General features: G+C 40.5%; 1 protein-coding gene across 1 annotated transcript; it reads right to left on the reverse strand.

The window, feature by feature from the left end:
• Positions 1-373: 373 nt before the first annotated feature.
• Positions 374-2233, reverse strand: FSHB (follicle stimulating hormone subunit beta). The gene is made up of 2 exons (XM_024194938.1): positions 2075-2233; positions 374-598 (listed from the first exon to the last, which is right to left on the reverse strand). Exons 1-2 carry the CDS (start codon positions 2231-2233, stop codon positions 374-376), a joined length of 384 nt encoding a protein of 127 aa, XP_024050706.1.
• Between the last annotated feature and the right edge of the window lie 24927 nt (positions 2234-27160).

Here is a 27160-nt window from a genome sequence, read left to right on the forward strand (position 1 = left end):
TGGCATGGAATAAGATGTGAAGCTGAGAGCAGCAGGAGACAAATGGAGCCATGAGGGGAGACAGAATGGAGGCGTGTAGAGAATGGAAGGGAGTGTTGGCTGAGATAAGGGCAAAAATGTCAGAAGGGCCATGAGGTTGATCACAAGGAAACTGACCTTGATTTGTAATGTGAGAGGAAGCCACTGAAGACAAATATAAGATGTAGCTCTCCATTTGATATATTGCTAATATAATTGTTTTAAACTTGGCTGTATGTAAATTTCTTTGTTTGCTGTCCTGCCCTCTTTGTACCATTTTGATACAATACATTTACATATTTAAAACAGAAAACCAAAACTAAACTAACATCTCCAGTACTCCTTATTCTTTGCTTTAGTTTTGGTTGAAGGAGCAGTAGCTTGGTCCTAAGCCTCTCACAGTGCAGTCAGTGTTGTCAGTATCACATGACTCACAATGGCACTCGGTAGCCACTGGGTATGAATAAAATGATTCGGCATGGTCAGCACAGCCAGGGATCTTCACTGTTTCATAAACAAGCTCCTTGAAAGTACAGGTTTGCTGAACTGATGATACCGGGGGGTACTTATACACTGGATCCTGAAAATGACAGGAAGGAAATATTTGATTTGAAATTAGTTTGAGACCTTTGATATTTCTCAGAGTTTGTAAAAACTAGAATCTGCATGTAGGATCTGACCCAAAGCCCAGTGAACTCAATGGAAAGAATCCCACTGACTTTTTAGGCTTAAAATTACAACCAAGTCTTCTTCCGGTTTTCTCCTTTCAAAGAACCGATGTAGTAAATACATGCAACTATGGTGTAACTCTAAATGATTATTGTTTTTAGAACTCAAAGTAACTTTTATATGAAAGGTACAGAGGTCTATTTGGTGATGATTGGATATGTAAACTCCAGTGCAACCACTAGATTATATCCTTTTCCAACCCTGTATTAAATAGAAATTGGCACAAGGCAGAGCACTAGACTGGACTCAAAATATGGCCAACTTCTCAGGTGTACAAACTTTGTGATTATGTCCCATCTCTGTAATGGATCCAATTGGGACACCAAATGTGAGCATCCTCCAAACTGAGGGGAAGATCCATCTGGAGCTAAACTTTAAGGCTTGAGGTCATATTTAGTATCTATGTTTTTCCATATTTCTGGTTCATGATACATTCAAAACCTATGCCCGTTACACTGAATAACACAAGAAAGATTTGTTAGCGTCTTTACTGTGAGAAAACAAATACATAGTTTATAATCAATCTTTTATGCTAATTCTTGGCTCAAAATACTTGTCAAACTTTATACTGGATTGCCTTACAGAATTTACTAAGGTTTACATTTTTGAATTTGTATTTTGTTACCAAATGCGGTAGACTCTCAGTTGCTCTCAGGTATAATCACTAAGGCCAAATTCTGCTGTCAATGACACAGAAGCAATTCCCAGTGACACTGATGGGAGCTATGCCAGAGTAACTGAGAGCAGAATTTGCCTTCACATATCAGCTTGCATCTGAAAGACTCTTTAAGACCCAGTCCTGCACAATGCCGAGCACTCCTTTGGGCTGCTGAGTGCCCTGATGTCGTTGGGAGTTAGGAGCACTTAGTATTGTGAAGGAACACTCAGCAGGCCCTGAATATGCATGTCAAAAATCAAAGTCTTTTTAAAATTAAGGGAACTATATAAACCAACATATTCCATGAGATGCACAGTGTTCATGTATGCAGAGAAGGAAGGACAGTTGATAAGTGGCTTTCAAACCAAATTAATTAAAGGGTGATTTTCTTTTTTTACACAATCCAAAGTTAGGAAACCTGTGTATGCAGCTGAATAAATGCTGAACTTAAGGAGACCAAGCTCCTTCTCATCTGTCTCTCTGTACTTCAAGACAGCTGTGATAGTCACAGCTCCACTTCATAACACACATTGGTTATTTAAGGCTGTTTCACATTTAACTGGACCCTGCCTGAGTCTACTCATTACAGACTGGAAGACTGGCTTGTTTATATTCATTTTTGGGGAGTATTTAATTCCTGTCCATTATTTTGACAACTTAGATTCTCACCCTTGTGAAGCAGTATCCAGAGCACCAAGTGGCATTCACACTAATGCAGAACCTGCACTCCTCCTTCTCCACTGCTATGGTGATATTGGACAGCTCACAGATATTACCATAAATTGCTTCCCAGCAAAGTAACAGCAAGTAACAATTAATTGTCTTCATCCTGTAGTATAATGCAAACAGTTCAGACATACTGGAAGAACATGTAGAGTTATTTGAAACATAAGATTTCTGTGGAAAAAAACAAAACCTATATCTTCCTATTATCCACAAATGCTAATACAAGAACAATTTTTCAGCAACATTGAGGAACATTGAAAACATACGGCACATTCAGCAAAATACAGTTGTAGGATTATTGTTAAGGGAGACTGGTTTTGTTAAATGAGTAGAACTGTATATCCAGTAATCTTTGAGAGAAAATGATTGCAGCACACCAAGACATTTTCTATGAATACATTATATCTTAATTCTTGTTACAAAGAATCCTGGTATCCTTCCTCTTATGAAAAAAAATAATGTAAATACATTAGAACTAAGGAATAGTAATGGTAAGGAATAATCAATTTTTTAAAAAGCAATTAAACATACATTTGCAATTTCAAAAAAACCACAAATCCAACCAACAAACCTTAATTCAAGAACTGATGAAAACTCACATGTATTCTACTTGTTTTGCTGGTAATAGCTGTAGAGAGAGCAAAGCCCCAAGCTTACCTTTTATACTAAATCATGTGTAACTTACACCTTGAAGATTTGCAGGGTATTAATATAGTTTGGTGCGTGGTGAAAGAGGATTAATTGTTAGCCAGACAGTGAGATCAAATATTGTTTTTTTTAAAAGCAACACTCTAAATTCAGCAGATGATGAGGCATGTTATTGTCACAGAAATAATATGTTAAAAAGGTGCACCAGCTTTGATCCATTAGCATGTATTGTAATTATTATTTAAATGGTGGCATCATTAGTTGATGCAGATATATTTTCTGTCAATATTTGTTTGAATTAAAAAACAAAGGGTGAGGTGTTTACACCCTTTTTGTGATGTGTTAATGGAAACATTAAATTATTTGTTATGAATGATTTGCTAAACTCCAACATTCAGTAGGTTTTTCTGGTGTGAAATAAAAGCATAAAGCTGGGATTTAGAAAAAAGAAGTCAAATGAACCATTATAGTGCTAATCCTCATTCCTCTCCAAATCATCCATTGTGCTGCCAGAAGACCCCATTCCTCCATGTGTGTTTTACTCCCATGTAAGGGAGTAGAAACCTTGTAAATTTAAACTTGTGGCATTTCCTTGGAATTCTTCTCCTGGTTTTTGAGGGTTCCACCATTGAAGTCATGGGTCTGATACACACATAAGAGGCTTCCATGTGGAGGCCTCTGCTCTCCCTGCTCCTACTCAGTGCCCTTCTTTCCCTGCAGCCCCTGAAGAGCAAAGCTCCTACAGCAGCTGTGTTACTTCACTGGCAGGAACCATTTCACTGACCACCTGCTGCCTCTAAAGACCTGTCAAAGATGGGCTTCTGCACCGTGGTGGGGGAAGCTAGGTAAATCATTACACACTCTCTCCAGTAAGGTCCATTGGTTTCCACTATGGGCTTTTAACAGGGGGATCCAGCAGTCTCCAGCTGTACTCTCAGCTGTGGGGGCAGTAGCTTGCAGAGCACCAGCGTTAGGCTTTTGCAGGATTGGAAGAGTTGTAGTGCATGTAGAAGAGGCCGCACTGCCCTCTATGTAGCTTTTCTGCTGTGATCGACAAATGAGAGATCCCCTCTGCTCAGGGCCGGTGCTACCATTTAGGCAAACGAGGCGGTTGCCTAGGGCGCCAAGATTTGGGAGCGCCAAAAAGCGGTGCCCCCAATTTTTTTTTACATCGTTCTTACGCCCCCGCCCCGAGCGTGCGGTCGCCGCTCCACTTCTCCCGCCTCCCAGGCTTGTGGCGCCAATCAGCTGTTTGGCACCGCAAGCCTGGGAGGGGAGGAGAATTAGAGCGGGGGCGGCGTGCTCGGGGAGGAGGCGGAGCAGAGGTGAGCTGGGGTGGAGAGCTGCCGCTCGGTTCCCCAGGCTGGGGGGGATGGGGAGCTGCCGCAGGGGTGCCTTGTGGGGGAGGAGCTGCCGTGGGCGCCTCAGGGCGAAGGGGGGGGGGGCGGGGAGCTGCCGCAGGGCTGGAGGGAGGCGCAAGGTGGAAGTTTTGCCTAGGGCGTGAAACTTCCTTGCACTGGCCCTGCCTCTGCTGTAGAACTGCACGGAGCATTTTGCCCACAGCATGCTGCCAAAGCAATAGAGATGTAGTCAGAATAATAAATTCTATTTTAACTTTCTGGACACATTAAAAAACAACCAACCAACCAACTCATATCAGTAAATTGGCTTATCCCCCTGAAATAGCTACAAGATTCAAATTTAAAATAATAATAATGATCCACATCAAAAATTGTCTAACTAGCAAGCTACTCCCTGTGAAGATAAGAGGAGTATAATGGATTTGAACACCACTGCCCCTACTGGTTGGAATGCTTGCTCTGCTCAAGTGTTCAGAGGTTTCTGTTAGTGGAGCTGCTTTTTTAGCTCTCTTTGGCAGAAATACGATTTTGAGAGGGGCTGAACAGGTTAGCTGAACTTCAGGTACCTCCAACCAAAAGATGTTGAAAGGCCTGTGTGGTTTCCTACATTCAAAATGAATATACTGCCAGCTAGGGCATCTTTAGTATAGGTATCCCCTCAGCACTTAAAATTGAGCCCGAATTTCAAAGAGGCCTCATCCTGGCATCCATTTGTCCCCCTTCATGTGCACTATTTTGATGAATATTTTTCACACTAGCACTTGTGTATGCAGGTGTATGCATGTCTATTAGAGTTGGCTGGATGGCATCAATTCTGTTTCATGACAACTTTCAAGGTTTCAAAATTTGTTTTTATTCCACATTGGAATAAAAACAATTTTTTTTCAAATGGTTTTGCTAAACGGAATTGTGTCAAAATGTCATTTTCAGTGCAAAAAAGTCAGGTTTTCAATTAATCTCTCTCTCTCTCTGGTGTCTCTGAACTTCAGAAACCTTCCCATCAAAACTGATGCTTTTTATATGGCTTTGACAAAGCAGCATATCATTCTGTCCAGCTCTAATGTCTGTGCATCAAACCCATTCATATTAAAAGTAGCTCCAGCCAATAGCTGCAATGTGCAGAGGTGGTCAATGACTTCAGGATGCATCTATGTGTTCTCCCTAGCAATTAGGTTTACTCACTGTGGCTTTGGAACCATAGACTCATAGACTCATAGACTTTAAGGTCAGAAGGGACCATTATGGTCATCTAGTCTGACCTCCCGCATGATGCAGGCCACAAAAGCTGACCCACCCAATTTCCCTTATCTCAGCTGTTGAAGTCTCCAGATCGTGATTTAAAGACTTCAAGTCGCAGAGAATCCTCCAGCTTGTGACCCCTGCCCTATGCTGCGGAGGAAGACAAAAAACCTCCAGGGCCTCTGCCAATCTACCCTGGAGGAAAATTCCTTCCCGACCCCAAATATGGCGATCAGTAGAACCCCGAGCATACAGGCAAGATTCTCCAGCCGGACCCACATTTTACCAGCGATGGCACGTTATTGCCTAATTGACTAAAATCACGTTATCCCATCAAACCATTCCCTCCATAAACTTATCTAGCCTAATCTTGAAGGCAGAGAGGTCTTTCGCCCCCACCGTTTCCCTCGGAAGGCTGTTCCAGAATTTCACCCCTCTGACGGTTAGAAACCTTCGTCTAATTTCAAGCCTAAACTTCCCCACGGCCAGTTTATATCCATTTGTTCTCATGTCCACATTAGGTATATGAGGGATCTGTGGGCTAGCATCTTTGGTAGCTAATTTCTACAGGGCCTTATATAATGTGGCTTGTTGATTTTTGGGGCCAAAAAGTTTCCGGTGGCTAAAAGCCAACCTCTGATATTACATAAGTAAGTTTTGCACCTGTAAATGGTTGGACACATAACACCCGCATATAGCTAGACATAGAACTAAGTGAGTTAAAGGTCCTTCCCCAGGGACTGCGCCTTGCCATGGAGGGAAGGCATGCGTGCCCCAATAGCCCTGAGATCGATGCTGGCAGGAGCATAATTCCTGGAAGGATCACCCATGCCAGGCAGGTTAAAGGGTATGAGCCAGACTAAAGGTAGTCCACCATCCCTCCTGGTAGGAGATTGGGAGTAGGCCAATGACTTGCTCCCGTAAAAAATAAAGTCATTAAGGAAACAAACACTTCTGTCAGTTAGGCAAACTCAATTCAACTCAACCAATTCTTATAGTCCTAGAAGACAAATGATGATGCAAAGTGGCCAAACCTGCAAGGAAGCTACTCTGCTGATGAATTTGCTCTCTCCTAAATCCATAACTAAAATTGGTACATGGAATGTGAGAACATTATGAGAGCTTGGTAAAACGGTCCAAGCAACAAAAGAAATGGACAGATATAAATTAGATAAACGAGGCCTAAGTGAATAATGGGTAACAACAGGACAAATAACTTTGTCAGCTGGACACTTTCTACTAAATCCTGGGCTACCAAAACATACACAGAGACTGTGTGAGTCTGATATATCAAGGAGGGCAGCCAAAAGCTTGATAGAATGAGCATCAGTTTCAGAAAGGATAACAGTATAATTTACGTCAAAGTTCCAGAAAGTGTCCATTATTCAATGTTATGCTTCAACAAATCAAGCTAGCCAAGAGGAAAAAAGAGAATGTCTATTAGCAGCTACAGAATATAACAGAAAATGTCCTGAAAAGAGATGTCCTCCTAGTAAATGGAGACACAAATGCTAAATGAGAGAGCAACCAACACTGGCAGGGAAGTAATTATGGGGAAACAAGTCCTCAGTGAAATGACTGAAAATGGTGTAATGTTTGCAGATTTTTGTGGATTGAATGACTTGGTCCCTGGAGGAACTATCTTTCTTCACCATACTATTCATGAGATAACTTGGAGGTCACCAGATCATAGAACAGGGAACCAAACTGATCACATTACAATTCGGTACAAATAGAGAAGAACTATAGAAGATATACACAGCAGGAACAGAACAGATGTGGGACAGACCATGCACTAGTGGTAGCTAAATTGAGAATAAAAATAAGAACAAAGAAGAGATTGGAACAGCAGAGATGCCCATGTTATAACATCACCAAGCTAAAACAGTATGCACAATTAAACTGAAACTAAATCAAGCAATAAGAACACAGACACAGCAACTCCAGGAAGAATATGCTGTAAAGAACAAACAGGCCAAAAAGTGTCCTAGAACAGACGAATGAGACTTTATAGACAACATAGCAACAGATGCATAGACGGCTGCAGCACAATATGATGTGAAGACCCTGTACAATGTGATAAGACAGTTGTCAGGAAGAAAAACAGATACAAACAGACCAGTTTAAGATAACAAGGGCAACTTAACAACGAAAATGTCAGAACAATTAAATATATGTAGGAAGTACTTTAATCAACTACGAATCATGAGCAGTGGCCAATCTCCCAGCTATATAGGAAGGAGAAGATCCATCTGATGTTGAAATAGGACCTGTCATGAGAGTAGAAGTAGAGAGGGCAATCAATTGGTTAAAAAGTGGAACGGCACCAAGTCCAGATAACATTCCAATGGAGGGTCTTAAGGCAGACTTGAAGCACACAGTTGACATTTTGATAGGCCTCTTACAAAAGATATGGGAAGAAGAAAAAATACCAAATGAGTGGAAAAAGGGTCATATTCTGAAGCTGCCAAAGAAAGGGAACCAAAGTCACTGTGAAAACTTGAAGGGCATTTAATTGCTAGACAGAATAAAGAAAGCAGTATATTCAAGGTTATGGCAAGAACAGGCAGGGTTCAGACAGGAGAAATCATGTACAGATCGAATAGTAACCTAATGTATCATCATAGAAGTGTCGATCAAATGGCAGTCACTGCTTTATATGAATTTTATAGATTTCCAAAAGCCTTTGGTAGAGTGGATAGAACAGTTTCTTGGAAGTTGCTACACTATGAAATCCCTCAGAAATTTGTGAACATCATTCAGAGCTTCTATGAAAATATGACATGCCAAGTTACCCATAACAGCAAACTGACTAAACCATTTGAGGTTACTGCGGGCATCAGACAAGAAAGTCTTATGTCATCCCAACCTTTTTACTGGTAGTAGATTGGGTAATGAGAGACCACAGAACCACCCAGGGATAACAATGTATTTTCACATAGAAGCTAGAGGACTTCAACTTTGTAGATGACATCAGCTTGCTATCCCACACTCATAGAGATATGCAAGCCAAAACAAAGGATCTTCAGGCCTATGTGCCATTACTAGGGCTGAAAATCCACATCAAGAAAAAGAAAACCATGAGAATCAACAAACATGAAAAACCAATAACACATTCTGGGACTGACATAAAAGAGGTCAAATATTTCATCTTTCTTGGAAGCATTGGAATTACACCGAGTGGGAGAGAGAGACATTTAAGACAGAATAGTGAAAGCCAGACATGACTTTGTAACTCTAAAGCTAATCTGCAGAAACAGAAATCTTGCCTTCCAAACTAAACTTTGAATATTTAACATCATTGTAAAGTTGGTCAACTACATGGTGCTGAACTTGGAGACTTAAAACCTTATTATCTAAATTCCAAGTTTTCATAAACAGCTGCCTTAGACAAATCCTCAATATCAGATGGCCAGACAAAAAAATCACCAATGAAGAACTTTGGCGAAGGACGAAACAGAATCCGACAGGACAGGAAATTCCGCAACCAAAATGGAGATGACTAGGATATACATGGAGAAAAGACGTCAATAAAATAACAAGCCAGGCATTGGACTGCAAACTCCAGGTAAGATGTGACAAGGTAGATTGAGGATAACATGGAAACACACAACAGATGCCGAATTGAAAACTATCAGAATGACATGGGAAGAAGCTAAGACTGTGGCAGGAGACCAGCAAAGACAAAAGGCAGTGGTGAAGGCACTATATTCCACATGGAATAGAGATGCATAAGAAAGAAGAGAGAGTTACAGGTAGTTTTGCTTAGAAAAAGTTAGTGCACATGTGTACTAGCTGTTTTAATTAAAAATGGTGTAAGGAATTTTGGCAGGCAGACTTAATAAGAAGAAATGAATAATACATGGAGTGAAGTTCCAAAATACTTATTGAAATACATCTACTGGAACATTACATTATGGGTCTATCAGCTTTCATTTTAAAAGTCCCTTAATACATAACTTACTGTAAATGCCAGCTCCCATTAACTTCAGTGTATTGGTTGAATATGCATTTTAAAGTAATCCTAATATAACAGATCTTGACACCTAATAAATCTGTTTTCCACTGTTCCTGGGGTGCAAAGCAACCATAAATCTGGCTTACCCAGGTCACAGTGATTCCCCTGCCATAGGACAATCACTGGAAGGAGAGAACTTCCCTGAATTAATGTATCAGATGCATGACCAAGGAAGGGGGTGTGAAAGGAGCTGTGCTCCAGTGAACTCCAGCTGTGAAATGGCCCATCGGGGGTTGTGCTGCTAGGCATAATTTTCAGAAGCTCTGAATCTGTTCTAATTTACCCTGGGGGCTGAACGGCTCCTGGTAGCGCTAGGGATTGGGGAAGTGCAGAAGTGTCTAAAAAGCCACCTTTGCCCCCTAACTTCTATGCTTTGCTGAGTAGAGCTTTGGTGCAACTGAGGATATGGCCCACAACTTTCAATATTTTTGCTGAATTATACACACATCTAAAAGTTTACCATGTATTTCTCTATTAGTGTATATTTTAAAAATTAAAACACGTATTGGCAAAAATTGTGTTCTTTTTTTAAAAAGTCCATACATATATTTAATCTGATAATGGCTTCCATTACCATAGCAGCTGCATCCTGCATAATCTTTAATTTATTTCTCCTCATAACAAGCCTGTGAAGTAGGCAAGTGATATTATTCTCATTTTACAGATAGGGAACTGAGGCACAGATGGCTAAGGGCTTGTCTTGAAAATTAACCCAGCATAAGGTAGGATGTGAATTTTAAGTAGATTAAATATTCCTGATTAACTCCATGTGGGTTATGCTCATTTGAAATAAGGCACTCTTATGCTGGAATAAGAGCACCCACTACATGGCACATGGAGTTAATTAGGAATAGTTAAGCCAGAATAACACCTAAGTGTTAGCCAAGCCCTAAATGAGAAGGTCACACAGGAAGTCTGTGCCAGAGCAGGGAACTGAATCCAGATTTCCTGGAAATTTACCACCAGATTTACCACCTTTACCACCGAACCTCCTTTATAAGAAAGCATCAGAATAGTGTGGGATCTTTCATTCCACTGGAGCAGGACTAACAAGGCATAATGAGGTTGTGATGCTAGCAGACAAGGCACCAGCTCTTGCCAAGTCTGCAGGCATCAGCTGAGCACTAACAAATTCATAGCTGGAAATCAGACCAGCTCACCTGTATGTTAATATTGTTCAAGTCAGGTGTTAGACTTATAAAGATGTATTTAGAGTTTAGACTCTATAAAATGCTTATAAGTCATTGCATTATTCTTACTTCTGATGTCTGTATCCCATGCCATACGGTAATATGAAAGTTTTGCTTTATAATTGTAAAAAAATCCTGAGCTTGTGAACCTAGGCAGGAAGAATGATTTCCTCACCCATCAAGAAGGACTATCAAAAGCAAATGGATGGTTGTAGGACAAAATCTTTGTTGATTGCCCCATTCACCCATGAAGAAGTTATGTGCCAGAGTGCTTGTCCCATTGGTTTGAACTCTGGGGGTAGGGCATATAAAGATGCTCACAAGAAGAAATGGTTCTCTCCTTGCTGTTTGGACTCTCACAAGGGCTGGAGCTAAGAAACAAAAGCAGAGACTCCTAATATAACAGAAAGGGGAAAGGCATTACAAGCTTGGAAGGAATGTGTGATTTGGTTACTCAGGAACAATTCCTGAATATGTGCAGTGATGATGTAAAACAGTATTTGTGGGACAAAAAGGTAAATGCAGTGGGTGAATTAGCTGGGTTTGCAGACTCTTATGAGCAAGCACAAGCTGCAATTAAACATAAACCACTGGCAGAGGGGTACAGGGTTGGGGAAAAGCAAAATCACCATTTTACCCCTGGGAAAAAGGAGGCTGGGCATTCACCTCCCCATTTCCCTGTTACTTGTCCCAAATCTCCTGTACAAGCAGAGGAGCCCAAGAGGTGATATAATTGTAAGTTCACTGGGCACCTGAGGAATAAGTGTCCCTTGCTGAGTGGAAACAGGCAGCAAGTAACACATGAAGTTGCTGCTTCTCAGAGCCTGGCTGCTGCCTCTTTCCACACAGGATTTGTAAAGTTTGCTTCTACACAACCAAGCAGTGAGCATATGCATGCTATTAAACTGAGTCCAGAGAGGGAAGTCCAGACAGAAGGTGTGGGGGGGGGAGGCAGAGAGTCCGCCCATCTTTTGTAGGGAGGATCTTTCCCAGGAGGAGGGTGAAAAATCTGCATTTAAGATGCCAGATCCCTCTCCTGTGAATCAGGTTTTAAGGGAAGACTGGGGGTCAGATCTCCTGGAGGGGGGAGTCCACCCAGCTAACCTTTTGGGAACAGAAAGTGGGGTGTCCAAAGGGGTCTTACCAATCCAAAACACTCAATTGAAAGATGTTCCTGCTATGCTTGTAAGAGATAAGTTGAGGACTTCAATAGCTCAGACATAGGTCACGGGTTTGTTACAGGAGTGGGTGGGTGAGATTCTGTGGCCTGTGTTGTGCAGGAGGTCAGACTAGAAGATCATAATGGTCCCGTCTGACCTTAAAGTCTATGAGTCTATGAGATAAAACTGTCTCTTCAAGGCAGGAGGAAGAAAAACTTTGCCTTAGGAAAACTTCACAAGTGTGTGGGGTCCAGCCCAAAGAAATTCCAGAGGGAGGGGCCGGGAACAGGCATGGTTGCAGTACACTCTTTCCTTGCCAGAGCCTCAAACACTTGCCTGAATTAAAAGCCTTCTCCAAAGAGGCACAAGAATCTACATCAGGGCACCTATCATGGTACGCAAAGGAACTGGAAAATGTAATAGACACTAAACAAGCTAAATTGTGTGAACAAAGCCTGTCCACCGTAGATTTGCTGTTAATCTTGTGTCTCTTGCTACTTCATCTATGGGTCAAGATAAAGAAGTTAATACTAGTGGTGAACCCTTTAAAGATGTGGGACATACCTGATTTGTGGAACAAACTTTTGTACGTGCTAGGGATGGTGACAAGACAGTCCCCCAAGCATGTTACTTTTCAGCTTATACCTGTAAACAGGCTGGAAGCTTGATACAGCAGTAAAAGCATAACAGACCCATGCTGCTGTGTGGAAGGGGAAAGTGAGGCACACCGCCTCATGGCATTGGTGGCTAAATGCCAAGACACCTACACTTTAACAGATATTGCTGTCTGCATTCTGTTAGCAATATTACACTCCAACCTGTTTTCAGGCACCCGGGGACCAGGAACCCCAAAACTTGCTAGAACAATTATGAATGACATCATATGGTTTAAAGGTACTGAAAGAGAGTGTGACCAAAGACAAACAGTTATTGTACATGTACTGCCTCCACCGTGGACAGTGTCTAAGTCTCTGGCCGTAAGGTCAGAAGGAGGGTGTGACGTTGCACCCCATAATGCTTTATGGGAATATGCTTATGAATGTATATATGACATAACTGGAATATGTTGTATGCTACATATGCCATGTAACATATCTATGTAAAGGTTATGATCTACTGAATATATTCATCCCATTTGTATGCATGTGTCATTTTTGTACTCGAAGTTATGAATATTGGCTGTGTACTTGCTTAAATTTAAGTAGCCTTAGTAAAGCATTTGGTCAGCTTCTTGAGAAAGGAATGTGCAAATTAAGTGCCCAATCAAGAAACACTTAACGGACAATGGATCTTGGAAGGCTCCAAGCCACATAAGAAGTCTACTTGAGGACATTCAAGGTAGCATGTGAACCATGGCTGCTACCTGTAAGTTCTGAGTCATCCATGGACATGTGACTTGCCCATGTGACTCCAAAACTCCATCTCGTAGTTGGGATTCTACACAGGGGGAGGGATGGGTGTCCACTCACAAGAGAAAGTCTATTTAAACCCCTGGGAGACCCTTCCATTTTGTCTTCAGCTGGCTCAAGAGATAGCCTCTCCACCCCCAAAGGATACCTGAAAGAAACTGGAACAAAGGACAGTGACCACGGGGGTGTGAGTGATTGCTGGACCCAGACTAGCGGGAGACTAGTCTGTAAAAGGATGCTTACTGGAACACCTCTGAGGGTGAGGTTTTATCTGTATTCAGTTTTCTTACTGTATTAGGCATAGACTTGCGTGTTCTATTTTATTTTGCTTGGTAATTCACTTTGTTCTATCTGTTACTACTTGGAACCACTTAAATCCTACTTTCTGTATTTAATAAAATCACTTTTTATTTATTATTTAACCCAGAGTATGTATTAATACCTGGGTGGAGGTGGGGGTGGGGCAAACAGCTGTGCATATCTCTCTATCAGTGTAATAGATGGCGAACAATTTATGAGTTTACCCTTTATACAGGGTAAAATGGATTTATTTGGACCCCATTGGGAGTTGGGCATATGAGTGTTAGAGACAGGAACATTTCTTCAGCTGCTTTCAGTTAAGCCTGCAGTTTGTGGGATGTGGTTCAGATGTGGGTCTTTGTTTGTAGCCGGCAAGCGTGTCTGGCACAACCAGGCAGGTTTCTGGAGTCCCAAGCTGGCAGGGAAGGCAGGGGCAGAAGTAGTCTTGGCACATCAGTTGGCAGCCCCAAGGGGGTTTCTGTGATCCAACCCGTCACATTCACATTTGTTACTGGGTTGGTGAATGCTAATTATAGAACATACAACCAATTTGGGGTGCTTTTTGACAGTTTGCCCTGAGGTTGGCACTCTCGGTTGTGAACCACTCTAGCCAGCATGACAGAGGTGATCTAAGAAAGGATATTCCTTAACTCTGAATTTTCTGGCTTTGTTTTTTAAGTCAGGCAGTTTTCATTGTAACCATTGTTTGCCTCATAACACACCAGATATATTGGACTAAAAACACCTAGTGCTGTCCCATGTACTAGGATAGCAACTTTCTAGCCCCAGCATTCCATCGTGGTGGAACACAGCAGTGAGAGGACAAACGCAATCGATGTTTCTGGCTTTTTCAGAATAAAAATTTTCATAGACTTTCTCTGAACTGGGGCCAGGTTACTTTATTCCTGTGCTACGTATTTAACTATTAATTGATTTATAATCCAAAGTAGGAAATAGTAAAAGATCTGCTAAGCAATAAGCAACCCACTGCTCTTTCTTTGATTGATTGAGGTACCACTGTGGTTTTTGGCAGCTCAACTTTAGTGATGACCCTAACAGAACTGCTGATTGTAGTCCCAGTTCTTTGCTGGGCCCCGTTTCATTATTTAGAATGCTAAAAGTTCTCCATGTGACAGTTTTAAAGAGTGGCTTTATGCTGAACATGGCATCATGGGGTTCCAGTTCCGTTGTCTCTCAGTGACTTCAGATTGAGTGTGCTCATTTTACAAATAAAAATATGATAATAATAATAGCTAACGCTTACACAGTGCATTTAATAAGAAAATCTCAAAACACTTTACAAAGGAGGTCAGTATCATTATCCTCATTTTACAGATGGGGAAACTTGGGCACAGAGAAAGGATTTTTCTAAATGCCAGCCCTGCAAATTTGGCTTGGGATCAGAGAGTCTTTCTGGCTTGTACATCGCTGCCAGTGTAATAAAGATCCTCCAGCCTTGATCCACTCCTCCTTGTTCCTTTTCCAACAAGTTTCTTGCTTGTGGCATGTTAAATCTAGGTGTTTCTCTTAACCAGATCAATGACAGAGAAAATAAATTGTTAAAGAGTTTCACATACACCATGGCTCCAAGGGGAGCAACTTAGTAGCAGCCCCTGCACTTCCCCCAAACAAAGGGACCGCAAATCTTGCCTGCCCTTTCATGGGCTTTAGCATGACTCTTAGGTCAAGTGCACGAGGAGTGGAGCTAGAAAATATTCTGAGCTGCAGAGACCATTTTAGACTGATCTTTACAGAACTCCATCCACAAAATAATCTAGCAAGAATATTAAGTTAGAAGCATTACGTCATCAACACTAATTCGCATTGGTTTGTCAGTGATCCCGAGAGTAGGGGCTGCTCAGAAGTGGCTTTTACAAATTAACACATTGTCAATGGGGACTGAGCACGTGGTCCAGTTTTTAGCTCTTTTGCAAAGGTTCTTCTTATTAACTTAGTTTGTTATTAAACTTACTACATGTCCGAAGTTAATAGGCAATTAGTGAAATTTCCCTGGACAACTACTATAATTATAATCTTGTTTATATGAAAAAATTGATTAAAAAACACAGGAGCCAAGAGAGCAGACAGATGCCTCTTTCCTAATCATTTAAGATCTGCAATTATTTGGTAATGGTCTTTTGCCTCATTTAGTATTGATCAGTTCTATTGCATTCTTTGGGCCAAATCCTCAGCTGGTGTAAATTGGCGTAGCTGCTTAGAAGCCAATCAGGAGACTGATTATACCAGCTGAGGGTCTGACCCAAAGAATGCAACAGAACTGATCAATACTCAACAAGGCAAAAGACCATTACCAAATAATTGCAGATCTTAAATCACTAATTTGTGCAGATTAAATAAAAATGTGTCTCATAACTAGCTTATCAATTTTATTTCTCTCTTGTTTAAGAGTTTCACATATACAGAGACTAGACATTGAAGGGATATCTATTTTTCCCTATTGTGACAGTCTTATTCAGTGTCCATGGGTATTACACATGTGGACTAAGGAAAACACAAACCCTTCTAATAAGAGATTTTACTGTGCCATTGATTTTAATGGAATCAGGATTTGGCCATCCATTACTAGGCTAGCCAACCCTTAGCATACACTGTCTATAGTGTCAAGAAGATCATTCCATAAGTATCAAGGTATACATTTATTTAGTGAAATGTTAGTTAAAAAGGTATACTATTTGGGTCTACTTCTGTTAACAGGCAAGATGCCTGTATTTTAAATGTAATTTTGCTCCAGATTTTCTGTTCATGAATCTGGGAAATGTATACATTCTAGCAATTTCCTCCCAGCTCAAAGTTACTCCCCACTATCTAAAGAATAATTTACTTTAGAAGTAAATACAGTGAGTTTCATGAAAAAAATTCTATTATCCTCATTGCCTGAATTACCTCCTATCTGCATTACTGTTGCTGTGCTGTAATATCATATAGGATTCTGTCTATTGTACATGTGTACCACTATTTAAAACTGATGGTAAACTGGAGGCAGAGTTAGGAATTGAACCTTGAGCTCCCGAGTCCTCGCCCCTAACCACAACATCATCCTTCTTTTATCTACTGACTTTATTGTTATTTCAAGATAGGAGAGGGAGAGCATAGGTTGGTCTTTGCCTCTTCTAGGTGATTATTAGCACTGCATTAGTTTGGTGCAGGACTACATAGGGCACCTGGAAATGGGTGTGTGCTATCATTAAGGAGATGAACTATGAGTTTCCTTACCAGGTCTTCACCTATAATGATTCATAAGTCCAAACTCACTCTATTGCTGCTAATCACTACCTGTTGGGGCAATTGATTATATATGTGCAGCTCATCCACACTGAGTAATAAAATTAATTCTATCCCAAGAGAAGATGTATTCATTAAACATTCAGGTGCGATAGGCACAATGTCTGATACAAAATAACTGGTCTTATTGGCAAATAATTCAAGCTGTTAGCTAGTTATAACTCTTTATACATTAAAAAATGTGTCCAGGGATTCAGTCTTAGGCCTGAGAGATTCATGGCTGTAGCTTCCCTACATGATTTAGGTCCTGTTAAATAGATATCTTTCTGGTAAATTGAATAGTGTCAGCATGTGGAAGCTGTTTCTCATAGAAAATATGGCTCAGTTAAGTTTCTATGGATTGGAACAAAATGGAAAGCCTTTCCCTTAAGTTTGGTGGTATACATTTCACTTCTGTCTCACATAGAGTGAAATTCACTCCTGGCTGCTTAGGGCCTACGAACTACTTAATTCCCATTTAAGCCCTGTTATGGCACATATAAGTCTACCTCTGCATTTGGGTGAATGTCACCCACAATGTGTACATTGAGCAAAATGTATCACTACTGCCACCCAGTGACTGATTCTCAGTTTCCTTAGAGTACAAGGATCAAGGCCACAAATTTGAAGGGGTCTCTAGACCTGGGATGGTGAAAGTACTGGGCTTCAGGAATCCCCAGTGGGGCTAGCATTCCCCAGCTCAGGCCTGCCTGCCAACTGGTCAGAGCTTGGCTCTTTCTGCCTGCTACAGGAAGCAATGTGAGTGCTTTGACTGAATTCTGAACAACTGTGTATTCCTGTGGGTCTCACTCTAATTCCTGTTAAAGTCAAAGGAACAATTGTCATTGACTTCAGTAGTAATTGAATCAGACCCTTGGTCCTCATCATTCAATACAATTATTGCCAGCATTGTTTTATGTTCCCAGTGTCAACGGTATCAAAATTGTTAAACGGACGGTGCCTGCCAAACACATAGCTGGGTAGCTGATACTAATTAGTGAAAGTTAAAGAGGAAAGCTTCAGTGAGAAACTAACATACCCATAAACTCACAGAATACTTCATACCAAGCAGATAAATAAAGGGAAAGCCACAATGTGTTATCATCACTTAGGTCTTTATTAGAATGGATTTTTCTAGCAAATTCTGGTACCTGCCCCCTGGCAGGGATCCCTTGTAGGTCCCTGCACATCCCCTCTTCTCCTGCAGGGTCTCCAAATCTCTCTTGGTCATGAAGTCTTCCCGCTCTTACCCACACAGTGCATAAGCCGGTGCAGCCAAGTTTCTGACGGACTTCCCCCCATGCCGCCATACAGGAACAGACTATTACAGCACTATTTGATTATAGCACTATTTGGCCTGGCCGCCCTTCCACCTGAAGAAATGTGCATCTCTCCAAACAACAGCTGGATGGGCAAGTGTCTCCCTTATTCTTCATAGCTGGATAATAGCACTGGCAAAGTGTGTTCGAATTACAGCTGTGACTAACAACCCCAGGCTTATTTGGATCATACTGACAATGTACATTGATCTGAGCATGTGATAGCACAGTAAAGTTGATGCAAAATGATGGCGCACACTGGGTAATGGATAAAAAGCTCTTTTCATACTGGTTACTAAATAAAGCCTTAGGTAGGAAATGCCTGACCCACATATTTTTAGGTACAATAATTTGCAGGTCAAATTCTAGGGGAAAAATAGGTCACGTAGAATTCATACAGCTACAACCAATTCATATGGCAGTATTTTCTACATTCTACCTGAACATCTATCTATACAATTCTAGGATTCTCACCCGTGGAGATTTTTTTAAAGGTTTTGTTCCCAGAAATCCCTCAATACTTTTTGTTCTAGGGCAGGAAATAGCCATTATTGTAAAGCAGAGGTGAATGCATTGCTCTGAGAGCCATAGAGTTGTCCATTTAATTGGTTTGCCAGAATTTTCAGCAAGCTTACTGTAAATAAATGTGAAATGATAAGTCTCCACACAAATCTAGTGAATCTGTGCTAAATAGAGCAATCTTTCTGAACTCTAATGAGGAAATAAATATGGGGCTTTACTGTGGAAAAATCTTTGAAACTATCAGCCCATTGTGTCTCTCTAGTAAGGAAACAAAACTTACAGATTTGCTAGGATGTATAAGAAAAAGAGATAACCTAATTTTGTATTCTAAGTTTCTAATAAAAGTTATATTCTTTTTGCAATTATAAATATTTTTTAAAAGGAGGCAATTATTATTAAATAAGGTATTAATTTATGTTTCCCCCCCCCCCACGTGGGTGGTAGCTGTTCCATCTCTTGCCATTTCTTAACCTGTGGCATCTCTATTTTTGAGTTTCATTTTACTATCTCTTCTCAGCCACTCTGGAATCTTTGAGTTTTGACCATAACTCAAGTCGACATGTTATGTGCCTTTGGTGGCATATTTTCATTTCATGTTTTCAATGAAATTATTCTGCATTATTTTAAAAATGTGAAATAAACCGGACCAAATTCAGAAGTGATACGAAAGGTGATGTAATTTAGGCCTTTTTGTACTAACTTAGATCCTACTCATCTCTGATTTTGAGAAGCCCTAACCCCCTATTAATATCTTGACCCTTCCAATCAGTCCTTGTAGGAAATCCTTATAGTTCTGAAAGTTGAATCTCCTGAAGAACTTTGGCCCTTTCACAGCCACCTTTTATCACAAAATGGAGTTAATATTGAATGGGTTATTAAGGGCTTTCTTGTAGCCACGATGGTCATCATCATCTGAAGGATGAAGCAGCCTACACTGCATCCCTGTTTTACCATGTGGCTTATAGATTGCTGCTGTGCTCTCTCCATGCACATTTTTCTCATACGAGTTGAAGGAGGACCATATGCAGTGAGGAGGTCTTCTCTAGCCATGTTCTCTCAGAAAATCTAAGATAAGGGCTTGGGATGTGCACAGCTACCACACTTCTGAGTGAAAATTGTCATGTTCTTAGTGAAAATCTCAACATGTTTGAAATCCAAGGAGTAATTCCAACAAAAATCAATTTCCCCATAAAAGCACATTTTAAAAGTTTCATCTGGAAACTGCCATTTCACAAAAAGTGACATTTTGAGGGCTCCAAAATGGCCTAGAACAAATGGTGAATATTTTTCTTACAACATTTTGGGTTGTACAAAAAGGGTACAAAAAGGTATTTGGTTTTTAATTTTTAGTTTTTGCAGAACCCTAGTCATTAGCAATGCATTCCCCCTTGGCTCAAATAGATAAGTCTGTATGATGCATGCTCAATTTTGGGGATATAGAAGAAGAAGACTCCTAGGAATGAAGATGCATTTGCAATCTCTACAGTGCCATCTGTGGAAAACTAGTGTTCCCGCTACAGCCCAATTGTTCTTGATAATTAAACTACCTTTACAGCTTGTTATAGTGCCATCTAGTGGTTACTGAATAAAGCTTTACAAATTGCTGAAAATAATTGTTTTGCTGCAGTAGCGTGTTTTGTGGCATTGAATCAAATAACTATAAATAACAGCACTTAAAACTTAACCACCACCTGACATCTTCTAACTATGGGGCAAATTCTTACCGCATTCACTCTGGCCTATAGCTGGTGCATCTTCACAACAAACAATGGGTTGCTCTAGACTCAACGGAGAGGCACAAGAACAATAATAGTACAGCAAACCTCAAATGCTGCGAGATTAATTACTTTTGTCCAGATTTACCTGGCCCTTACGTAGATATGTAAGAGGGATGGGGGACTGGGCCCAAAGAGATACTCTCTCTGTGTACTGCTGGCCACAGTTGCATTCATCATGCTCTCCTAGACACAAGGACTTCTCTTAAAATGGGCAGGATAGGGAGAGGTAGGGGCAGTGTAGAGGAGCCTCCAGGGCCCTAATGCAATGTGTGTGTGTGAGAGGCTGGGAGGATTTACATACCAGAATATCCTACAACCTGTTCCTGCCCTTCTTCTAGCTCACCGCCACCTGTCTCTTGCATGCTGTGACAGGGCACTGAGCAGGAACTGCTGAGCCAGCCCTCTATCACTCCAGCTCCAATTCACCTCCCTTAATTGGAGTTGGTTAGACCACCTGGCCCTAATGGGGAAGCAGAGACAGCAGCTGCCTAATTAGGCTGGGGCTGTATAAAAGCCTCAGGGGAAGGCAGCCAGAGGAGGAGTAGGAAGAAAAGGAAAAGGAAAAGGCAGGGAGAGGAAGCAGGGAGATAGTGCCTCCCTCCAGCTGGTAAAGGGCTACTTGTATGGTGAAAAGGTGGTGGGAGCACAACCTGTAAATAAACTGCACTGGTGGTTACTGAATGCAGGGTCTCAGAGTGACTTTATTAGCCCAACAGGGGCAGGAGGGCCCTGCAGCACCTTGTTACATATGCGAACTGAGCTGAATGTTGCCCAATGCAGGAGATGCACACGCTTTGTGCAATCCCTCTAAATCCTGCCCACTGTCCTGTGAAACCACAAACATCCTTAGGACATCTCTGTCTGCACCTGCTTGGGAGGGGATAGGATTTGCCTGAGTTAAACTCCTGACATTCCAGTGCCATAGCTCTTAAGAGGAAGCAGACACTAATGAAAGTGTCATGTTTGCTAGGCTTTGGTTTTGCTTCCTATCACAGAAAACTAGGAATTTTCAAAACAACATCAAACAATTACCATTTATTAGCTCTCTCATATTTTGTTAGTACTGTCTACTGGTTCCTTTTCATGCATTGCTCTTTGTAGATTATGGTTTTATCACTGTTTATTGCATCCTGGAGATAAATGGGCATTTTCAGCAGCTGATTGCCATCTAATCGGTCTCTTAATTTCCTGTTTGAATTATCTCTTTCAGATGGAAACTTGAGTTTGTATGCTGCTACTGGAGCTGTCAGCCAAATATCTGTCCATATGGTGAAATTTCTGGGGCAAAAGTGAATGTTACAGTCCTACACACTTCAGGCATCTAGCAAGTGTGCATGACTCAACACAACTGTTTACCTAGAGCTATATTGTTCCACATCTAAGCTTTTGTGGATAGCCAGACAAATTCCCAGCATACTTGGTCAGGTAGAGCATGAAAGAGGAGAGAAACACTTCTGCAACAATGTCTCTCCTTTCCTAGAGCCATGTGGAAACTCCATGAATTTGGGCTTGGCAAGATCAGAGAGCCTGAGACTAGGGACAAATGAAGGAGAGAAGACAGCTGCTGTCCATGATGTTTTGTGCATTCCAGTCCCTTGGATGTTAGTGGGAAATTTAAGGGATAGTTTTGATACTGTGGTGTGGGCAGAGTTACTAAACTCTTAGGTCCAAATCTGTCACTGACTCAAAACACCTGGAAGTGGATTGAGTAATGGTGTGTACAGAATCTGGGCCTCAGATCTTCATTTTCACTACAGTTAATTTTTAAACCAGTTCAACCAGTAAATTATTACCCATTTTTTAGTCTGAGAAAAATGTTTATTTTGTAGTATGTGACCCTTCCTATGCTATGGACCAATCCCCTACTGGATTAGATTGGTAGATTCCAAGACCAGAAGGGACCACTGTGATCATGTAGCCTAACCTCCTGTATAACACAGGGCATAGAACTTCCCCAGAATAATTCCTAGACCAGATCTTTTAGAAAAACATCCAATCTTGATTTAAAATTTGTCAGTGATGGAGAATCCACTACAAACCTTGGTAAATTGTTCTAATCATTACTCTCAGTGTTAAAAATGTACGTCTTATTTTCAGTCTGAATTTGTCTAGCTTCAACTTCCTGGCACTGGATCATGTCATACATTTCCCTGCTAGACTTAAGAGACAATTATTAAATATTTGTTCCCCATGGAGATACTCAGAGACTGCAATCAAGTCACCCCTTAACCTTCTCTTTTTTTTTAAGGTAAATTGATTTCTCTTTGAGTTTTTCATTATAAGGTAGGTTTTCTAATCCTTTAATCATTCTCGTGACTCTTCTCTGAACCCTCTGCAATTTATGAACATCCTTCATGAATTGTAAGCACCAGAACTGGACACAGTATTCCAGGAGTGGTTGCTCCAGTGCCAAATACAGAGGCAAAATAATATCCCTATTCCCACTTGAGATTCCCCTGTTTATGCATCCAAGGACTACATTAGCCCTTTTGACTGGAACTCATGTTCAGCTGATTATCCACCACAAATCCTAAATCTTTTTCAGAGTTATTGTTTCCAAGGATAGTCCCCCATTGTGTGAGTATGGCCTACATTCTTTGTTCCTAGATGTATACATTCAGCCATACTAAACCACATATTGTTTGCTTGTGCCCATCTTACCAAGTGATCCAGGTTGCTCTGTATCAGTGACATGTCCTCTTCATTTGCAGACTTTGTCAGTGATGATTTTATGTTTTCTTCCAGGTCATGATAAGTGTGAAATAGCGTAGGCCAAGAACCAATCCCTGTGGGACCCACTAGAAAAACACCCATTTAGTGACGATTCCTGTTTACAATTACACGTTGAGACCAGTCAGTCAGCTTTTAATCCATTTAATGTGTGCCATGTTAATTGTATGTCTTTGTAGTTTTCATCAACCAAATTTGTAATCTCATACAAAAATTTATATATCATTTTAGTTTGATAGGATATATTTTCCATAAACCCATATTGATTAGCATTAATTATAATAACCTTGTTTAATTCTCACATGCTCCATTGTCTTGCCTGGGATTGATGTCAAACTGAAAGGCCTATAATTACCCAGGTCATCCTGTTTACCCTTTTTCAATATTGGCACAACGTTAGCTTTCTTCCACCTGGAACTTCCCCAGTGTTCCAAGACTTATTGAAAATCAACACTAATGATCTAGCGTGCACCTCAGCCAGCTCTTTTAAATCTTTTGGATGTAAATTATCCAGATTGGCTGAATTAAAACCGTATCACTTTAGTAGTTGCTGTTTTGCATTCTCCTGAGATACTTGTGTAATGGAAAGAGTGTTATCATATGATATGACTACATCATTTGTTTTTGCCCAGCTACAGAACAGAAATAATTATTGAACACTGTTTTTTTTCTGCATAATTATCGATATGCATATTCTACCATTGTTATTATTGATAATTGTACCATTTCCATCTAGTAATGCCTAGTTTAGGCTATGTTACCCTTCTTTTATGAGTACTGCACATTTGCCGATACAAACAAACTGTTTCATTACCTTTTCCCACTGCTCCGATGTGTAAGGGGGAAAGTTCTCCTGTGAACCCCTTGATTGTATAAGTTAAGTCATCTTTCAAAAGGAGAATAAAGAACTGGCTACAGCCCCCAGGCAAGTAAAGACAAATCATCAGAATGTGCAATATTTAAAGGTGTGTAACCTATCTGAATGATCTGAAAAGCAGGTGATTAAAGCTAAGGGACTGTTTTATATTATTTTACATATACCTTACCTTTAAGTATTTCATAGTGTGTTTAAGATTTACCCTAAGGCATCTCACATACTAGAGAGGGTCAAGATTTCGCTGGCCTTTAAGCTCTGCAAAAGATTCAGACATTCTATATTTCTCGTCTTTATTCCTGCCCACTGCTGTCATCACCTGTTTCTGGATACTGGAGATTATTGTAAGACTTGCATGACCTACTTAACTATACAGAGTTTTGACTAATAGCATTTTTTTCCCATCCTCATCTGCTAAATGCCATTTTTCCTTCTTTAGAGACAACTGATAAATTGAAGATGATTATTACAAGCTTTTATAAGACACTTATCATTCTAGTCTCTGGGGAAATGTTACATGTCTTCTATTAAGGCAAATTTATCATGGAATATTATCAGGTTCTGAAAAAGAGAGCCCATGCTTTTAGGTCTTATAGATAATAACTAGATGTCTAAAGGATATTCTGAAGTCCCAGCCCAATATCCCAGGGGGAATAGAAACAAGGCTTAGAAGGAATTTACACATTTATGACAAGCAACAATTTAAGACCCACAATTATGGTGCCAGATTTTCTAAAGCACACATGCGTTTGTACACATAAGTGACATTGGTTCACGTCCTTCAGTGTGCTCATACAAACCATGGATTTATCATCCACTTAGACATGTGAACATATAACCCTCAACCTTCAAGCCTGGGGGGGTGGAAAGGGGGGACTTGCATGCCTGAATCAGACATATGTTGCAAATTTGAAAACAATTGAAAATCTGGCCCTGTAGAATGTTCACGGATGTTTCTCTCTCTGAAGCTGCTTAATTAAAAAAATGTTGAACCTCCTTCATATAGATTGGCTTTGTCCACACATCTGCAGATTCTGGATCAAGACCTCTGCAACTCCTGGCTTAATGAGTGATGTTCCCTTGTCCTTGGCTCACCTGCTGGGAATTAAACCAGGAATAAAAACCTGCCACAGCCACCTGGAAAATGTATACACTTTTTATTGGTGAAAAAAATATCTTTTAAACTACTGGATTTTGGACACTGCTCCTACTTCACAAAGTTCATGGATTTCCTTAATTAAGGAATTGATTCTGCCTCTAGAACAAATTACCAACTATATATCACAAGGAAATACAATTTGTGAAGATAAATGGCTGCAAGTTTTAAACCTCTTGAAGAAACAGAAAAAAAAATTCGTATATCCCTTTCTCTATAACAAACTATGATGAACTACATCTTGTATTGCTCCCAGTGAATGAAATCCGCGTTTGTTTAAATTTCATTTTTTAGGTTATTACAGTGTGTGTGTGTGTGTGTGTGTGTGTGTGTAAAAAAAGTGCCTGTTCTGTTCTCTAGGTGCCTTACCCCTAAATTAAATGCAAGACAAAATCAGTAGCTTTTCTTCAGCCAAATAAAAAAAAAGTCATCAATCAGACAAAATAAAATACATATCAGGCTGAGAGGGGAGTTGAACCTGGATCTTCACAGCCCAGGTGAGTGCTCTAACCACTGGGATAAAAGTTAGAGAGGGGGAGGGAGGATCACAGTAACATGATGATAGCATTTCGTACTGACTAGCTTAAGTGACTCCCCATTCCATGTGCTGACTTTTGTAGATATCATTCTCATGTACCTAATGCTCCCCCTGAATTATAAGGGAGCCAAGGCACCTAACTCAGGGCTGTGGATTCCACTGGGTAGCTAGGTATTTAAAAGTTAGGTACTGCCATGCTAAATGTTGAAATATCTTAGTCCTTTATGGATCTAGCCCTAAATTATGTTCTACTTTGACATCTTCAGTGTGACTTAGGCCCACCCTATCACATTTCTTCTTTAACTCTAGTCTGATCCACCACAAGCAGAGGCAGGACTATGTGGGACATGGTTTTAGGTACCTGTTTGTGTAATACCAGCATATGGTGGTTTTTTTTTCTATTGACATAGGATGTTTAGTTCTTGTTACATCATTTTTAGGAGGAACAGGCCTTTTAAGTGTCAGGGGAAGAAAAGGAAATATGTCCTTGAGATCAGAAAGGCTTTCTTCCTGTGGTGGACTTATTAGACTGCTCCATTATAAAGTTGCATTGAAGATATAATTGGCACTGACATAAAACCAGCTGAGGCTCATGCCAATAATGGCAATATGCTTCTCTGTCAAAGTTCTGATGAATGACTGACTGCCAATCAGATGTGGGCAGGAGTTAACATGCTAACTTTTATGTACATTGAATGGAAAGGAGAGATGTAGGGGCCAAAATGTTTGTATATTTTAATTATGATAGAGATCTCATGGTCACAACAGGTGTGTCTGGGAGAGAGATTAGCTTTAACTAAATAGGGAGTGAAGAAATAAATTACCTAGGTGATTTTTTTCCTCAGTGAGGAAGAGCAAAAATGGCCATCTTTGATATGGCAGGTTTAACACTAATAGAAATCTTAAATCATTTAAATACTCAAAGAAAGAACAAGAAATGGGATGATAATGGTGAAAGACAAGACAGTTCTTGATGTGCCATACTCAATGAAAAAAAAAATTCTTTCGGTGAACGTCAGTTTTCCTGTCCATCTCAGCCCATGGAATCACTTCAGTAATGCCACTCTGGAACCCTCCTGGAGAAAACACAAGAGAGGGGCAGAGAGTCTGTTCAGAGAACTGAGTTTCTAGCAGTTCCCCAAAGAAAAGAAAATGTCCAAACCTGAAAGCCTTCTCTGTCATCTCTCTTAAAGGAAGCAAAACAGACATGCTGGAAACTCATTAAAAGGAGGCTAAGTCAGCTTCATTCACTGCTGAGCAGAAGATGACACTAACATCACTGTCGAAACAACTTGCTTCATAGTCTTCCTACCTTTAATAACCTTTGAACTAGCTACATTTTACTCATGACTGGCTGTTCCTTTCAACTTTGTGTATCTTTTCATCTCTTGGCATATACATTAACGCTTTCATTGCTGTGAGGATGTACGTAAGAGCATATATCCACAGAAAGGGCTTTTGTATGTTCCCAAGTATGTTTGTTCTCACAGTACCTCTATAAAAGC

The sequence above is a fragment of the Terrapene carolina genome, unplaced genomic scaffold, assembly GCF_002925995.2.
Source record: "Terrapene carolina triunguis isolate 2854851 unplaced genomic scaffold, T_m_triunguis-2.0 Scaffold96, whole genome shotgun sequence".
NCBI classification, from domain to species: domain Eukaryota; kingdom Metazoa; phylum Chordata; order Testudines; family Emydidae; genus Terrapene; species Terrapene triunguis.

What these genes read in the sequence shown, in the direction of transcription:
- FSHB (XM_024194938.1), bottom strand. Translation starts at nt 2,233, where the DNA reads ATGAAGACAATTAATTGTTACTTGCTGTTACTTTGCTGGGAAGCAATT. An exon ending in CTGGATACTGCTTCACAAGG is followed by an intron (nt 599 to 2,074) that starts GTGAGAATCTAA and finishes TGTCATTTTCAG; the next exon opens with GATCCAGTGTATAAGTACCC.